This window comes from Azolla caroliniana, unplaced genomic scaffold, assembly GCF_043228905.1.
Source record: "Azolla caroliniana isolate FFs.n. ecotype wild unplaced genomic scaffold, voAzoCaro1.0.p SCAF_10, whole genome shotgun sequence".
NCBI classification, from domain to species: Eukaryota; Viridiplantae; Streptophyta; class Polypodiopsida; order Salviniales; family Salviniaceae; genus Azolla; species Azolla caroliniana.
The window spans coordinates 20,761,033-20,778,205 of NW_028230445.1; the positions used below are offsets into that span (position 1 = coordinate 20,761,033).

Genomic DNA, 17,173 nt, shown 5'->3' on the forward strand with positions numbered 1-17,173 from the left:
CACATTGATGTATTGCATATCCATATAAATGATCAAGATTTGTAATGATGGTTTGCATATCCATATTGACTTTCTCGAAACCATGCACTCCCAACTTTAAAAACAGTTTATGACGTAGAGGAACTTTCACAATATGGATCAAATTTAATTTGCATATTGATTTTATAAGAAAAACAAAGAACTTGAAATTACATTGTGAGATTTAGCAATTTCCAAGCCACTTCACCATATGTTCAATATAGTTGTGATGAATACCTCCACATTCTCTCCATTTGTCAATTTATCTAAAGCCCCTAATTTAGAAGTTTACGAAATGCGAACATCTTACGTCTTATGTGCCGATTACATATGACTAGGAACTCTATAATGCCTTGTTGTTCTCCAGAGGGTTAGCATGATGCCTCATTGTTTACAAAGTGACAATAAAGGTAGACATATCATGAATGCCTAACCACCTACAAGTTTGGGTGGTATAAAGAATGTTTGAATGGAGGTGTCATTACACTTTCATATTGTACGAGCACACGTTTGAAACAAGCTGTAGGGGCACATTTTGTATAATCGATGCCAAAGTGATGAGGCGAAATGTCAGGTATGCCACGATGACAGAACATGAGTTGAAGCAAAAGCTAGGTAGGTGGTGGTGACCGATAAGATGATGCTAATCCATACGCGTGTTAAGAAAAGTTTGTTCGAGAAATGTAGAGGGAGGAGTAAGTAACAAGATGAAGGATGGGTGGGCACTCTTTTATTGTGAAGCCTCTAGTGCATGTACATATTTTATTTACTTCACTACTAGCTGTGTTTTGTTTTGTTACCTAGGGATGGGACCAAATTTGAAGTGACACAAACTCCTCCTTCCTTCTCCTTGTGTCTGTGTTTGTGGCGATTTCTTTCATCCAGCGCGTCAGAGAACGAGGTAAGCTCTTTCTGTTTTAATTTTTATCTTTATTTTGTTTGATTTCTCCCCCCGGCCCCTTGCTTTTCTAGTGGATTTCTCTCTATCTCTGGTCTTTTTCTGTCTTTTTCTAGTGGAACCTAACCTAATAGAAACAAAAATCCTTCTTTTACAGAAGAGTATATGCCATTTCCCACTTTCTTTTCTAGAAGAGTATAAATGCGCACACTTTGCTGTTCCAGCTACGATATGCTCCAATGTTTTTCAAGTGATCCAAGAAAGGCTATGTTAATAACGTCATGTCTGCAACCCAACACAAGGGTCCATATGAATCTATGCATCAATCATAAAGTTTCAAAATTAGAAGTATAGAGACTCAAGTTTTTCTTATTACCCTAAATTATGCTTTGACAATTAATCTATTGTTATTTCAACATTGTGTGTTTGTTTGTTTCTGCAATCTTTAAAAACTTTTGGGCTTCATTCATAGCCTAAAATAATACCTGGAGCCCAAAATAAGCATCAAATCGGTCCACTGACTATTTTCTAATAGGGCTATTTGCTTACATGTTGTTGGAAATCAATTGATGTTTTTTGGGTCCATCGTTGGAGTTTTTGGGAAGCTATTCTTTACTATTGCCAAATTTCTATTTGATGCAATCATGATGAAACATCACAACTTTACAAAAATTTAGCAGAAACATTGTGAATTTTCTCTAGGATTTTTTTTGCTTCTCGTGATTCCCACTACCAATCTAGCCTGATGTATGTGGAAAGCATGACCACAATTGCAATTGCGAGCTAGGAGTTTGGTAAAAAATTTGTAAAATCTTTAGGTTTTTTTCCTCCTATACTGATACTTCATGGCAGAGACTGTTTCCCAATCATCAATTTATTCTGGTTGATATGGGCTGCAATAATGAGCATTATTTCCTGTATGAGAGCTGAGCTTGTCAGGTATTTTCTTTAATTCCAAGTAAATAATTTGACCATATCAACAGCAATTAGATTCTTCACTCGATGAATTGCTTCGAAAGGCACTCATTCCCAAATTTGGCAATAATTTGCAAAGAATGGCATTCAACAAGGAGAACATGAATTTTATTGTGGGTAAATTAACCAACTGCCATGAATGCATCCATCTTGCTTGTTGATATAAAGACACTCCACTAGACATTGGTTTATATTGTATGTTCTACCATAATGTCGACCATGATCGATTGGTGAGATATTGAATTGGAAGCCAAATATCGGGAGAAGAATTTTCTAGAAGCTGGAGAGAAGCATCTCACTGTCAATGTATCGAGGAAGTTTTTGATAACTATAAATATGGTGCTAATGACCTTATTTGCAATATAAAATATCCCATCTTATTGATGTGATCAACTGCGATAAGGGTAGAATCTATTCCAAATGCAATATATGCTCCCATTTGGCTTGATGATAATTAATACTGCACTAAAGATACGGTACTAGAACTTGGTGAATCTCTTATGCATTACCATAACTCTTATGTTGATTCATTGATATGGAAGCCGAGGTATGGGAAAAGGAATTTGCAGAAGTTAGGGAGAATGATCTCACTGACAACTTCATCAGGAAGTTTTTGCTTACTATTAATATGTTACAAGAAGAGTTTAGGACGGTAATGACCTTAGTTGCAAGATGAAATGTGCCATCTTAATGATGTGATCAACCATCATAAGAGCAGAATCCAAGACATGAGATAGTGGCAGGTCAATGATCAAAACTTTTGAGATTAATTATTAAGATCTGTCAAGGAGCAGAATACCCGGTGAGGATGATATTGTTTAATCTTTGTCCTAGGTGCATACATAATGCTTAAGTAGTTTTCACAATTTTTCCCCACTCACAAGTCTCTCTGATGAGGTCTATTTTCTTAATGATCCAAAATTCTCCTTTGCAGCAAGAAAAATGTTAAACCATTAAGATCTTTAAAATATGCACTGTTCTTTTACTGTCGTGGTGTCATTAGTAATTTCTATCAACCTCTTCCTTGACATGTTGGAGGCATATCTCACAGAGCTTGAGTTGAGATTAGTTTTTATTGAGATCATATTTTAATAAAAGTGAGCATATGTCAGCTAGTATGATGGTTAACGAATCTCTATTACTAGTGCAGATCAAAGTTATATATGAATATTTATCTGCTCGTCAAATATCATAAATAATGATACCATTGCAGGTTATGTTATAAATATTGAGAATCAACTAGATAGGCATATAAAGTTACACTCACATAGATGTATATGTGTCAATAAAAGCTTTCTATTATATATGAGACTAGCTCACAATATAAGTCCTTCCATGCGCACACACCTTAGCTTTGTAGTCTTTTTAGAAGCTGCAGCAAATTATGAGGTGAAGAAGATTCAGAAGAAGAAGATTCAGGAGGAGGTCGGGACATGAGCCCAAGGAACATACAGAGAGAGAGAGAGACAGAGACAGAGACAGAGAACACAAACACTACTTACTCTAGTGGTGTACATTTCCACAATCTTATTCATTCGAGGACATTTATAGATCGAAGAAACACTTTAGGTGCACTTACCCAAGTACTCTCTCGATGTAATCTGAACTAGTTGACTACGGAGTTAGTTGACATAGATAATAGTCACAGAAGTGGTGTAAGAGAAAGACAGTGGATTTTTATATTCTCTGTTTGGTCTTATTGTCAACTTAAATGTGGAAGTGACTTGATAGAAGCGGGGATATTCCTTTTTTGGCAACTGGCTCATCATTTAATATTGACCTAGATCCCTAGATACAAGCTAAAGCCAGATAGTACTTATCTTAAAGCCAATCACAAATACTTCAAGAATAACTACATCTTAACTTTCCAACAGAGAATATTCTTCTAATCGACCTAAGTAGTCAATCCCATACACTACTTCCCTTTTTCCTAAATACATTCTGGCTTACTCATCTACGCTATCACACATTGAGACCTTATCACCCCATATGGTCAGGTTGCACAATAGCTACTCCTCGTATGGGTCTTCTATCACAAAATGTGCACTCTAAGAATACATGTGGGGATAAAACTGACGATTTGGGGTGATCATTGGCTATATCTAACAGATTAGACGCTAAGTAACTTCTAAAATTTGTGATATTTTATATTGAGATGGACTTGGCTCTCTAACATATACATACATACATACATATATATATAGCTATTTAGTTCTTAGTTCTACATTTGTATTTAATATGGTATTTCGTGATGTTTCAAACTGATTTCTTGCTTCTTTCTATTTCTCTGTAGTTAATGTATTACTCACTTTATTTCTTCTTTAATTTTCTTTCACACACAAATAGGCGGTGAGTTTTTCTTTGCTGATATTGATTCATGCTTTGCTTGTCTATTTCTTCAGTTTTATATGGCAGGTAAGGGACCAAGGCATGAAGCTAAAGATGGTCATCGTCCAAAAGAGAGCCATTATTCAAAGGATGGTCCTCGTCGCCCAACCTCTCCTGGTCCTCCACATATGTCAGGCTTTGGACGTCCTTCGTCAAGTAGATTAGATCTTGATGGACCATTATCTAATATAGGTCACCCTTTCAGTGGTCAGACTCCACCTATGATGATTGAGCAGAAGCTTGCTATACAACATGCTGAGATACAAAGACTTCTGGGTGAAAATCAACGCCTTGCAGTTACTCATGTAGCCCTAAGACAAGAACTTACAGCAGCACAACAGGAAATTATGCGATCACATCAAAGTCGGTCATTTGGTGATACAGAGAAGGAGCAGCGCTTCACTATCACACAAGTTGCCCTAAGGCAAGAGCTTGCTGATGCTAAACAAGAAATTAATAGGCTACAGGAATCATTAGGTGCGATTCAAGTGGAGAAAGATCAACATATCCGAATGGCTGCTGAAAGGGGAGCACAAATGGAAGCTGAATTAAAGGCAACTGAGTCTCTTAAAGCTAATTTTGAGAAGCTGAGATATGAGAGGGATGAGCTTATGGCACGAGCTGATCATTTAACAGCAGAGATGAAAAGGCTTCCAATAAAAGACCAAGAGATAGCTTCATTAAAAAGTGAGGTTGATGACTTGCGGCAGAGGCATCAGCAAGCTAGGTATGCCTCATGCCTCATGCTGTGGAAATGTGTATTTTGTAGCAAACAAATAAGTTATAGCTAATGCTGGTGCTGTGCTATGTGAGACAGAGTTGATTATGAGCACCAAAAAAAGATAAATTTAGAAAACCTAGAACAAAAGCAGGCAATGGAAAAGAATATTTTTACAATGGCTAGAGAAGTGGATAGACTACGTGGAGAGCTGGTTACCATGGAGAGAAAGCTTCATGGAGCTTATACAGGTTGGCTTGTTTATGGGGCTTCAGTTTTCAACATGTTAAAAATATGCTCATCCGTCCTTTGACACTCTTCTAATATTCTTATTTTTCTAGCACAAAATGGTGGCACTGTTCCACCTCGAACGCAAAGCTCCACTCCAGAGGCAGGCAAATATGAGACAAATAGTTATGGAGGACAGCAGGTTTGTAATTCCTCAGTTTTACACCATTTTATAAAATGTAACTTGTCCTGATATCGAACAATTACAATGCTAATTATTGTATTTAGAGATAATTGGGAAACTCTTAGAAACAAGAAAATGGAGGTGTCATTGAGTGAAAGACATAAAGTCGTTTGGATGTTATGATAGTAGGCATGTTTTATACATCAGTACATGTTTAGCCAGAAATTCAGGTGGATGATAGTATTTTGCTATTTATGTGTGACTTGATTACACAGGAAAAAGTTACGAAAGTGAGTTTCAGACCTTTCTTTGAATTTAGAAAATGGTCTACTCACAAGACGTTTTCACTAATTTCAGGAATGTAACTAACTGAAACTTGAAAAAAATGCTGTTTAATATTTAAACAAGAAGCATTCTCATGCATAATTACAATTCTAAATATTTAAAATATTTTGTTGGAAAATGTTGATTGCTCCAATCTTTTGCTGCAAAGGATTGATAGTTATTTATTAAAATAAATCAATCCCTATTGTAGAAGGAAGGAAACCTGGTTTTGTACCACAATTTACCAAACATGAATTTTGTTTCATATTATAATAACAATGACTGAAATAACTATTTTGAACATTCAAGCCAACTCTTAGTATCATGCACTTGAATTCCTGGATATATCAATCTCTTAAAAATTCCATTCAGAAACCAATCAACTGCCTTTTAGGATTGTGCTTTCATATTCTGAAATATGTCAAGCATCCAGAACAACCCAATCAAAATGCTCTCAGAATTGGGCATTAATGCTCTTAAATATGTCAAGCAATCGGTTCCTCTCCAGAAGTGTCATATTTCTGCTATTTTGTAGAGGCTTGCGTGATACAATTCTAAAACAAATTTCAGTGATTTGTGGCTTAATTTACTTGGGAAGTTCTACAGCATTCATTCAAGCAGTTATCTGCATAGCCCAATCAAAATATTCACGCAAGGTAGACTGGAGCCGCTAAGCAAATTAATCCTATAGCTTACGAGAAAATCACTTGACAAATTTGAAAATGCTTGATCGTCGGCCAGCCATACACCTAAGGAAAATGGTTCAACTTTATTTCCATGTTGAAGGACTGAAGGCTATTTTTAAATTTTCCCTTTGATATGCTGCTGTGTATGTGAAGGCCTACATGGTTCTCCCACTTATTGGAAACTCCTTGTAAGTTTCTAAGATCTTGAATTGGAAAGAGGATTAGCATATTAAATGCTGGATCACTCTTGTGATGTTGTTCTGTATACTTGATCCATATTGCTAATTAAAAGAAGTTGTTTATGATTCTATGCTTCTTCCTTAGGTTTGTGTGATAAGCTGAAGTGTAAACTCAGTTTTTGGTCAATGCATATTAGGATGTTTCCAAGAACATAAAACAGAGCATGGAACCTTCTGAAGGTAAATCCAATGCTGAAGCTGCCAAATATAGGAGTGGGGTGGACTCATTTCAACCTGGCATGCAAGCTACAGCACAAGATCATCTCCCTCCTAATCCTGAATTTACAGGGGAATGGGTTCAACATGCAGCACCTAATGGAAAGTCATTCTACTATAACGCTGCCACGGGTGCAACACAGTGGAATAAACCATCTGTAACTTCTACAGTGGATCCTCGTGGATCTCTTCAGAGGCAGATGCCACAGGCACAAGGACAGACAGGGCAGAATTCAACTTCTCAGCCTGGTTTAACACAATCATCACAACAGCAACCGACACAGACTATGCATCAGCAACTGCCACCTGCCCAGCAACCCATCTCTCCAGCTACAATGCACCAAGGTGGACAGCATTCTCTCGCCAGTTATGGTGAGAAACCCCTTCTATTACTTGTTATTCAAGCAGGCTGCCATTGATTAGTCACCTCTTATTTATGAGGAAATTACACACACATCAATATATGATGGTGTAATCAATGGATCACCATCTTGTAGGTTGAGGATGCTGACTTTTGTATCAGACAAACCATCAAAATGCCATTCTAGTTTTTACCATAATTCTCAAGTTTATAAAATTCCCAGAATGCCACTCGAATTTTTGCCTGATATTTGAACCCTAGTTGCTAAATTCTGGAATATCACCACACATGAAGTGTGATTAAAGCCTAAATACAATGATATTAATTACAAATCAATAATCAACATTATTAGCAAAGATAATGATGATTAGGTTTTCATTAACAAATAATTATCTTAATTGTGGAAGGTTAAGATTTAAGTTTTGAAGCCCTAAGTAACTTAATTAGTGACGAGTAATTAAGGATAGAATAATATGATCTGTAGTTTTGTAGCAGTTTAGGAATTTTATAATCTGGATTATGATTTAGGGAATTATGGAACCTAGATTGGCTTTTTGAAAACAAAATAAGAAGAAAATCCTTGAAGGTTTGGTTTTAGGTCTGATTAGCCTCTCACCTCCCTTAAGAAGGCATCTCCAACTATGCGCTTTTGTTATTGTTTGTCTTTGGTTTTCTAGTTGCTACCTTTCTCTTCTTTGAAATTGGAAACTCAGATGTCCTCTGGTGTAGAAACATTAAGATGACACTGAACGAACGCTGTACCTTTACTTTTCACATATGAGCTAGATTGACTGATTTGAGTGATTGGTAAATGCATTTCATCCTTGGATTTGCCCAATTATGATTTCGGTTCAATGGTTGGTAAATTTCCACCCATTTATTTACTTCTTAGGAGTGTTTCAGTCTGCTTAATTTGACCAAATTAGGATCCAATTTAATTAATTTGCCATATGGATCAATTGCGACCCCAAATTAGGTTTGATTCAAGTCTTATCATGAATATTTAGTTGGAGATGGAGAGAGGAGAAGATTATTTGATGTGTTAACATCATATGTGAGCCAAAATCTGATTAAGTCTTACTCATATTTTATGGGTGTACAAGGTTGGAAAGACAGCTGGGAGAGGAGATATTTCATGTATGGTTCATGACTTCAAACTGAAACATACGCTATACTAATTTCTTTATTAATTTGCCCACTATATAGTATGTAATTATAAACTCGTTTTGTGCAATTCCAGTCATCATCATATTTGTTTTGCATCATGAGTAAATACACAGATTGAAAAGATGGTAAGTACATATGAGTGCTGGCAAAGAATTGCAAATGTACATGCAATGTTTGCATATATGATGCAAATAAGGACTTGTGTATGCTTGGCAAATAATTAACCAACTCATGGCTATTAGAAATGTATATGAGAAGGTTGCCCACTGAGTACAACTATGTTTCTTTACAATATTCACATTATGTTTGTAAACATGAAAGCAGAAATGAACGTCACAGAAAATGACTCATATGTTCTGTATTTATTAACACGTCATGCATTCATTGCAGAGCATTAACAATCTCATGGTGATTAGAGATTTACATGGGAAGGTTGCAGAGAATTAACAATCTCATGCACTTTTATATGCCGTGGACTTTACTGCTGTATATGAGCTGGATCTTGCTAACGTTTTTCTTAAATAGAAGAAAAAGTTGGATTTTGACCTCATGAATGGAGATTATATCTGCTAAGCCTTTACAGAGAACTACAATTCATCATGATAAATAACAATCTTGGATCAGAATATAACTTTAAAGGAAAAATAATGAACTGAATGAGTTTTCTTGTTGTAACTTGTAATGATATCCAAGCAATCAATTTAGTATGGATTGTGTTTTTAATATTTCTTAGCCTGCTGTTTTCTAGGTGTCAATCTGTTGGTACTTGGATTATCAGAAGGGATCACTGATCGTGACCTAGCAAGCTTGTTCCACCCATATGGAACTATTTTACATGCCAAAGTCATGATGGACACAAAATCTGGAGCACCTGAATATTATGGTAACCCTTTCCTATTCAATTATTTCCTGTATAATAATTAGTTTCTATTTATTTGAAAAATATTTGAGCAACTATAACCTAGGGATTACATTCTTGATAGGTAGATGGCTGATAAACAGTGAATGGGAGCAAGTGTTATTTTGAAACCTCATCACCTTGAGTCCACTGTCTAAGTTAGCGTAGAAAGAAAGAAAGAAAGAAAGAAAGAAAGGAATATTAATGTCTTTTAAGAGGCCAAAATGGCTTTTAAGACCAAGCATGTTGTTTCATCTTTGAGAAACAACAAACCAAAATAAATAAATGTAACTAAGCAAACAAATAAATTGAAATAAATTAAGATGCGACTAAAGAATCTCGTCATCGTTACATATAAAATTCTCAAATCAGATAGTGTGCTTTTTGTCTTCGAAAGATATCTACTATGCATACTAAAGAATCCATATGTGTAACATTCTCAAATCAGATAGTGTAATTTTTTACTTCAAAAAGTATCTACCGTAAGTCAATCCAAAATGGAGAGGTCTCTGAAGTGAGGGAAACACCTGCAATAGTGGGAGATAATGGTGGGCGATGAGGTCGTGGTTCAAGAAGCTGAGGCCGATGCCAACGTGCCTGACAAATTGCTAAGGCCTGATCTATTCTAAGCCCTTTGCAATGTGTAGTCATAAGGCCATGTGTGTAGCCCTTGATTGACTTGTAGCATGCATAGTAGTAATAAGGCTAAAGAAAGTTGTGATTGTTCTTTGTTGATCAGCTTGTGTGGCCATATTGTTGTCCTGCAACAATCTCCCCTTGTGTCTCTTGAGTTCTTGCAAGAAAAGCCCCCAGCACAGTTGGTCCTCATAATCTATTACCTTGCATATTGCGCCAAAGTTTGACTGAAAGAGGCAATGGTATCTCCCTCTTATCTCATAAAGAACAATACAATGATAAACATCGTATTCTTCAGATTCCACTCCTTGATGACACAATTGGCAAATTCTTTTTTTAAGAGGCATTCATGCATATCTGCTTACCTCAATCTCTAACTGATGTCAATTTGCAGCTGCTCTATCACACCGCACAGTGCATGGGATAGAGGTATGTCCATATCTAAGGACCTGATGATGAATCCATCCTCCAATATGTATAAAAATGTCTCTTATAGTGGGCCATCTTCTAAGTTGATGATATTAGTTCGAATCACTCTATTTTTTTCCACTTTGGTCATGTTTAGATTGGGGACAATTGAAGGTATATTGGAATGGGGGTAGTACATTTCTGCTTATGCCATGTGACTCAAACCATTGTTGCATTTCAGTATACCAGCAATGAATGTTTCCATGTTCAGCAAGTTGTTTTGATAACATTAGAGCCAACCTTGAGTTCCCAAAGCCATTGTATATTGGTCGCTGTATGAAATAATGCCTCGGTGAGTATTGAGGCTGCTCAATTCTCTGCACGGATTACATCATGGGGCACTGATTCTTTGCTGCTCATCATGCGGGCAATCATTGAGACTAAAGGTCTCTCGAAACCTTTCCAGTTATTTGCCTTGTTAAGACTTGGTCCCTAGGTTTCTACTCCATAGAGAAGAGTTGGTGTGATGAAGTGTATCAAATAGCCACAATTTCAGTTCATGGCTCTTGGAAGTGCAAACTTCCACATTGTCTTTCAAGAGGACCAAGGGCTGCATATCCACAAGAAAGTTGCGCACAAGGAGCTCAAGTATATGGAGAACCGAGGCCTTGTGAATGTTACTCGTAGGTATCCCACTTTTTCTTCTCCCAAGAATTCTGGTTCTGATCTTGTTACCCATGCTTAAGGGTGTGTTAACCACCATTACTTTAGTTTTATCTATGTTCATTGACAAATCTGTCCATACAAAATAATTTTTAAGGCGTTATAGATGTCGTAGTTTTTCCAGATTATCGGAAATCAGCACAATATCATCACCATTTAGATGGCTTTGTAGTTTTTCAGAATTATCGGAAATCACCACAATATCATCAGCATATGGTAATATTTGTGAGGCTATACTTGTTAGCCATGCCCTTAAACCGCTGAATCTCTCTATGTAATGTGATACTTCCATCAATATAGAGACCAAAGAGAGGAGGTGATACAGAGGGCATCCTTGTTTTACTCCAATTGTACTATCCACAGCTCTGACAACCCAGGAGACCGCACCTTTCCTGACATGGATTTATACAGCGCATTTATTCCCCATCATCTATAGGGACAACGAGGAATCGGCAACAGTTCGGTTCCGACTTAACTGGCTAGGCCAAACCGGTTAAGCCTTAATTGAACCGGTTCCTAAATTGGTTTTTAGGAACTGGTTTATCCAAACCAATTATTCCTTAACTGGTTTGGGAACTGGTTTAGCCGAAAATGGCTTGGCCCATTCCAGGCCAAGCTCAAACCAGTTAAGCTCAAGAAACCGAACTGCCAAACGGTTTAACAGTTCAGTTTAGACTTCAGCTGAGCCAGTGCCAATCCCGGGGACAACAAGGAAGGGCTTGTAACCACTGCATGAGCTGAGCTCTTAAGAGTAGTGTCAATCACTTCTTGGAAATCCACAAAGCAGCAATAATCCTGTTATTATGGGCCTCTTCCCTCTTCAATAACAGCTCAGAGAGTCAATATGTGATCCAAAGCTGTGAACCCCTTCTGAAATCCTGCCTCTCCAGCTGGTAAAATGATTTGAAATATCAAACTATTGTTTATGAAGCTTCACAGCACGACCCAAGGTACAAAGTAAGTTTTGGAAAGGTGCAATGTTAGTATCTAATTCACTGAGTATCAATGAGCTTCTATGTCGACCCTTCAAGAAGCACTATATCGGAGCCTATGCATTTTTATTGAGACAAATAATTGGACTCTCTGATGATATCATGCATTTGAACTTATACACTTTTCATGTTGAGAAACCTATGACACCCGTATGCTTTGTACTATTTTGTGTTGTACAGGAATTGTCACAATGGAGAATGCTCAAGTGGCGGAGGGTGCAGCAGCTGCGGTGAGCGGTATGTTTATATTAGGAAGAAATATAAAAGTGGAGGTTCAGCAGGTGAAAGAACACCAAGCCCCTACTCCTATTCAACAAGGGTACCCTCAACAAGTGATGCAACAACAAAGCATGATGATACAAGGAGTAGGTCCCGTCAGGTGGCAACCTCCTCCTCGGCCCGCTCCAGCTTCTGGTGCGCGTTGGCCTTATTAATCAACACTTCAATATGCTAAATGTAATCCCATCTAATCCAACTCTGATAATTTCATTTGGTTCAGATAATTTTTATGAAAATGGTCTCCTTGTGTTCAACTGTCTCTTTATTTAATTGTCTTTATCCCTACTGTTTTTACTGTCATGAAGGCAGGATATAGTGAATCTTCCCTCACAATCAGAATCGTTGCAAAGCACATTAGATCCTTGATCATTAGACCATGATGCGAATATATGATGTTTATTTTACATGAACGTACAGAAGAAAAGGTGCTTTGAATCCAAACTCTTTTTCGTCTTTCAGTGTATTAACAGGCACAGTATTTTGCAATTGTAGATTCTGCACTATAAGCCAGATGATATTATGAAAGCTATAGTATCCTGATCCGTAAGAAGCAATCCAAAGTGACAGCCAAGTTTTAAGCAAGTTATTGATTATTGTAATGGATAGTTAAATACCCGGCAAGATGTCAGCCACATTTGGAACATATACTATTATTGTATTTTTTATGCCATTTTGTATTCGTCGGACGATAATACCAGCAAAGTTACAAGCATTGGTCACTCAATCCCTCACTCCTCGATTACTATATTTAACTTTAACGTTTAAAATTTCTGATGATTGTAAGTTCAACTTTCATTGTAACATTCAATGTTTTTGTGCACACATTCAAAGCTTATTGAGAAGAGAGAGAGGCCAACAAAACATTCCATGATTTATTATGTACATTTATAAAGTGACACACGTATATATACACGTGTACAAATGTATGTGAAATGAATAGTGTTATTTGGTAATAAATGACAAATTCTTGATTTCTAAATGCAAATATGTGTTTGAAGATGCACGCAAAATAACTTTCCTTGGCCACCATATGTAGTTGGGTATCATGTACCTAAGCACAGAAAACATGTTGAGGATTACCTTAAGAAGACAAGAAGATGAGTTGATACATGATCGAATCCTCCTCTTAATGAGAAATAGAGTCTTGATTGAATATTTTGGAATCTATTTGCCCATCAGATGGTTCTACAAAAATATGGAGATGCACTTCTTGTGATCTCTTCTCTGCAATGGCTTCCATAAGATCACCTCGACAAGTAGGGCAAGAAGAGTGCTTTGAGAGCCATGCATCAATACAAGGGACATGGAATGCATGCATACATGTTGGGAGAATACGAATCAAGTGACCATCTTCAAAATCGACCAAGCAGATAGCACATGTTGCTCTTGTGTTGGCCATTTGTGATGCATTGCTATCATTAGCATTCCCGTTTTGGTCTTCAACACTTCTAGTGCCATCATTTATTTGTTTCTCATATGCCATATGTATCCATTCATTTTCCACTAGTTGTGGGCAATAGACAAAGGTTGGTATTTGTTGCATCTCATGCTTCTTTAGACCTATATTGGCTCTTCTCATGCTTGCATGTTCTATGGTTTCAAATGGGTAGCGACGCACTCTCCTGTTGCAGCAATAACAAAGCCAACTTCTAGCGAACAAAGGAATAAGAAATAGACATGTTGTTGCCAATGTGAACATACCTAAGGTGATATAAGTTGTTGTTGCATTGATCTTTGAATTAAATGTGGGACCCCCGAATCTAGTGGGGATGCCATGAACTTCTCCAATTGAATGATATGCATCCATTTATCTACATTAGTGAAGTTAACTCACTTGAAAAAATGGAAATGAGAAGAATAGATTTATAAATCCCTTGATGATGAATATCATATTGACCTTCTAATAGGTAGGAATAATTCACAATTTCTATCATAAAGGAGCTCAGTTCTAGCTTGAACCTTTTTTTGCCTTATCGTAATCTTGTGTACTTATAAAGAGGGTTTGAGATTTTCATATGCTCAATGTTCATCAAGAAAACAATAAGAACTTGGAGGTAAAAAGTCTGAAAAAACTACTACTTTATACATAGTTCTAGCATATCAAGTACATGCTCCATGTAACATTAAGTTGGGTATAACACCTCAGACTCTATTAATTTTAATGATCCATATGCCAGCAATACCGATAAGTTTTATTCATGTAAAGATTATGAGCATGTTTTATGACAAGCCACACAAAGAACATGACTGGAATGTCAAAAGGAGTCATTCCCATATCGACAAGGAACTTTTATTATACATAATTGACTTGTTTATTTCTATCATAGATATTTGAAATATAAGATGGTAAGTATTATTTTGTGGTAGAATTCCCTTGCTTTTGAAGTCCCCCCCAAAATACATATACTAAAATGTTGGTTTCATTGTGACATGTATTGTCTATGATTTGATTAAACCCCAACTAGTAGTCATCACCTAACAAATATGGCCCTTTCTTAGGACACAAAAAATGAACCATGGTGTCCTTTTCGATACCAAAGCATAAATAAACTGTAGACAATATTATTTTCAACTACAAAGTAATGTTTAAATGGAGGATAATGGCATCTTCCACAACAAAAACACATACATAAATTGTTACAAAGTTTGGACCGAGCTATCTTCTTCTTTAGAGTCAAGAAAGTTTTAAACAAGTAACACTTACTACTGAACATGTTATTTAATAGTTTTCTTTAACAATTATGCAATGAATATCAATTTCACAGAAATCTAGTTCTATGTACATGAGCATATAAAGATTTTGAATGATGGATTTTCATATTTCTATAAGTAAAAATTACACTATAGCGCTAGTTTCCAAGAGCACTCACAAACACTATTGTTTGAAAACAAATATATGCATGCTTGTATCAAAGTGATTCACGAGAAGGTTGGAGTTGGTGGTACATACACTATGCATGTGTGCATAATTTGTACGTATGCATATATATTCCTACACATTAGGCGAAGAAAGTGTATTATGATATAGATAGTCACCACATACATGCACGTTTGCATATGCATACATACCTAATGTACATGCATCGTATATGCCAACACACTAATTAAATACAAACTTCGCTCTTTACTTGTGTGTGTATGTCTCAAGCAAAGATGATGCACTAAATGAGAATAAATTAATAATATAAGCATCCAAAGTTGGTGGTCATGTGTGACAACTAGTGTATAAACAATTTTCATGCTCAAAAGAGTTGCCCAAGTCAAATGATTCCCTATTTACCCTTATATATATGGGATTGCTTCAACACAAATCCATACAAAAAGTGCAACAAACTAATCTAAATATTTTATATATGTTTCATTTGGGCATAGAAAAACTTTAGTTACCAAATAATACCTTAAATTGTGCGTACATAGCATTTTCATTTTGCAATAGGGTTTTAAGTGCACGTAGTATTAGTAGTAAAGAAGTGTTATCCATTCTTGTTTATCATTTGTTTACATATTATTTTCTTTTTCACTTTATAAATAATAACATGACAATGAGAACACTGATGAAAGACATTTTTTTAACATGTTGATGATGAGAGTTGGAACAAGTTTTATTAGGACTTGAGCCAATCTTTATGTGACAAGTTCTTTAACAATAGAATCCAATGAGACATAGTTGAAATAATTGTTTGGTTCTAGGAGACAAGTTGTTAGACTTATCATCATTGTAATAGTTCAAAATTCAAATGGTGTTTAAAAGAAAGCTAGACAAAGACTATAGCTTTTTTGAACCCTCCAACTATTTTATGTTCGAGATAAACAATGATAGACCCTCTTGTTGCAACCACAATGACTAAGACTAGTACATGTTTCACTTGGTGCTTCGTTGATGGGAACAAGATTTATATATGTCTACATGTGCTTTGTATGATAGAACTATTTCCATTGGAAGATAATAATGGTGGGTGTCACTTTTGTGTTTCACTAATGGCAAATATATTTATACATGGCAATCAATAACATCAATCTAATCACAATCTCCATCTCATGCTTTCATATTACTTAGCTTGCATTCTCTTTGACCTGAGATAATGATTTTACATGAATTTTTTTGGCTTTAATCTCATTCTTCATGTTTGACCTTTAGGAAGGATGACAATTTTTGTTTTTCTCCATATTGGAGCAAAACTATAAAAATTAAAGGTCAGGATGGTAACATATGTAAAATCCTCTCTTCCAGTGGAACCCACTAACACAAGCAAATAGTTGACAGTATGGGATTTGACAACGTTGTTTTTATGGCACACTAATGTATGCTCATGATAGCATCAAAATGCACCTTATAGATGCACTCACATTCAATCATAACAAAGATGACAAGAATAACAACTTACAACATTGTTACACTGACATAAACCCAACTTATGTATAGATGTGTAGAAGGAAATGAGAGGACACATACAACCTTTTATTGCAAGAAGAAGGCCAATCACCTTCTCTACACTTTTAGGCATCATCTTGAAATTGAGAATGAAGTTTGTCGAGGACTTGCTTGTGCAATTTGTATCTCCACATTATGTGAAGGTATCTCCATATTTGAATAAGGAGGATCTCACAACACGATGTGAAGCATTGACCGCATGATAATGCTTCCCAGTATCAATTTTCGAATGCATCAACCTCACGCAACTTCTGAAAGTTGGACACATCAACCCCCACCTTCTCATCACATTAGTACCAATGGTTCTATTCTTGTAGGAATTTTTGGAAATGGTTGCATAGATCCCGAGATCGGGGATACTGTAAGACAAAGTAGGTTATCCTTGCATATTTGTGATGTTTTA

At 36.2% G+C, this 17,173-nt stretch overlaps 1 protein-coding gene and 1 pseudogene across 1 annotated transcript; one reads left to right on the top strand and one right to left on the bottom strand.

Annotated features, from left to right (window-relative positions):
• The first annotated feature begins 832 nt into the window (after positions 1-832).
• Positions 833-12,592, top strand: LOC147859514 (uncharacterized). The gene is made up of 7 exons (XM_087325839.1): positions 833-919; positions 4,294-5,006; positions 5,097-5,248; positions 5,339-5,427; positions 6,796-7,246; positions 9,151-9,285; positions 12,240-12,592. Exons 2-7 carry the CDS (start codon positions 4,300-4,302, stop codon positions 12,491-12,493), a joined length of 1,788 nt encoding a protein of 595 aa, XP_087181965.1. The 5' UTR covers positions 833-919; positions 4,294-4,299; the 3' UTR covers positions 12,494-12,592.
• An 872-nt stretch (positions 12,593-13,464) lies between these two features.
• LOC147859515 (RING-H2 finger protein ATL8-like) lies at positions 13,465-16,843 on the bottom strand (annotated as a pseudogene).
• Between the last annotated feature and the right edge of the window lie 330 nt (positions 16,844-17,173).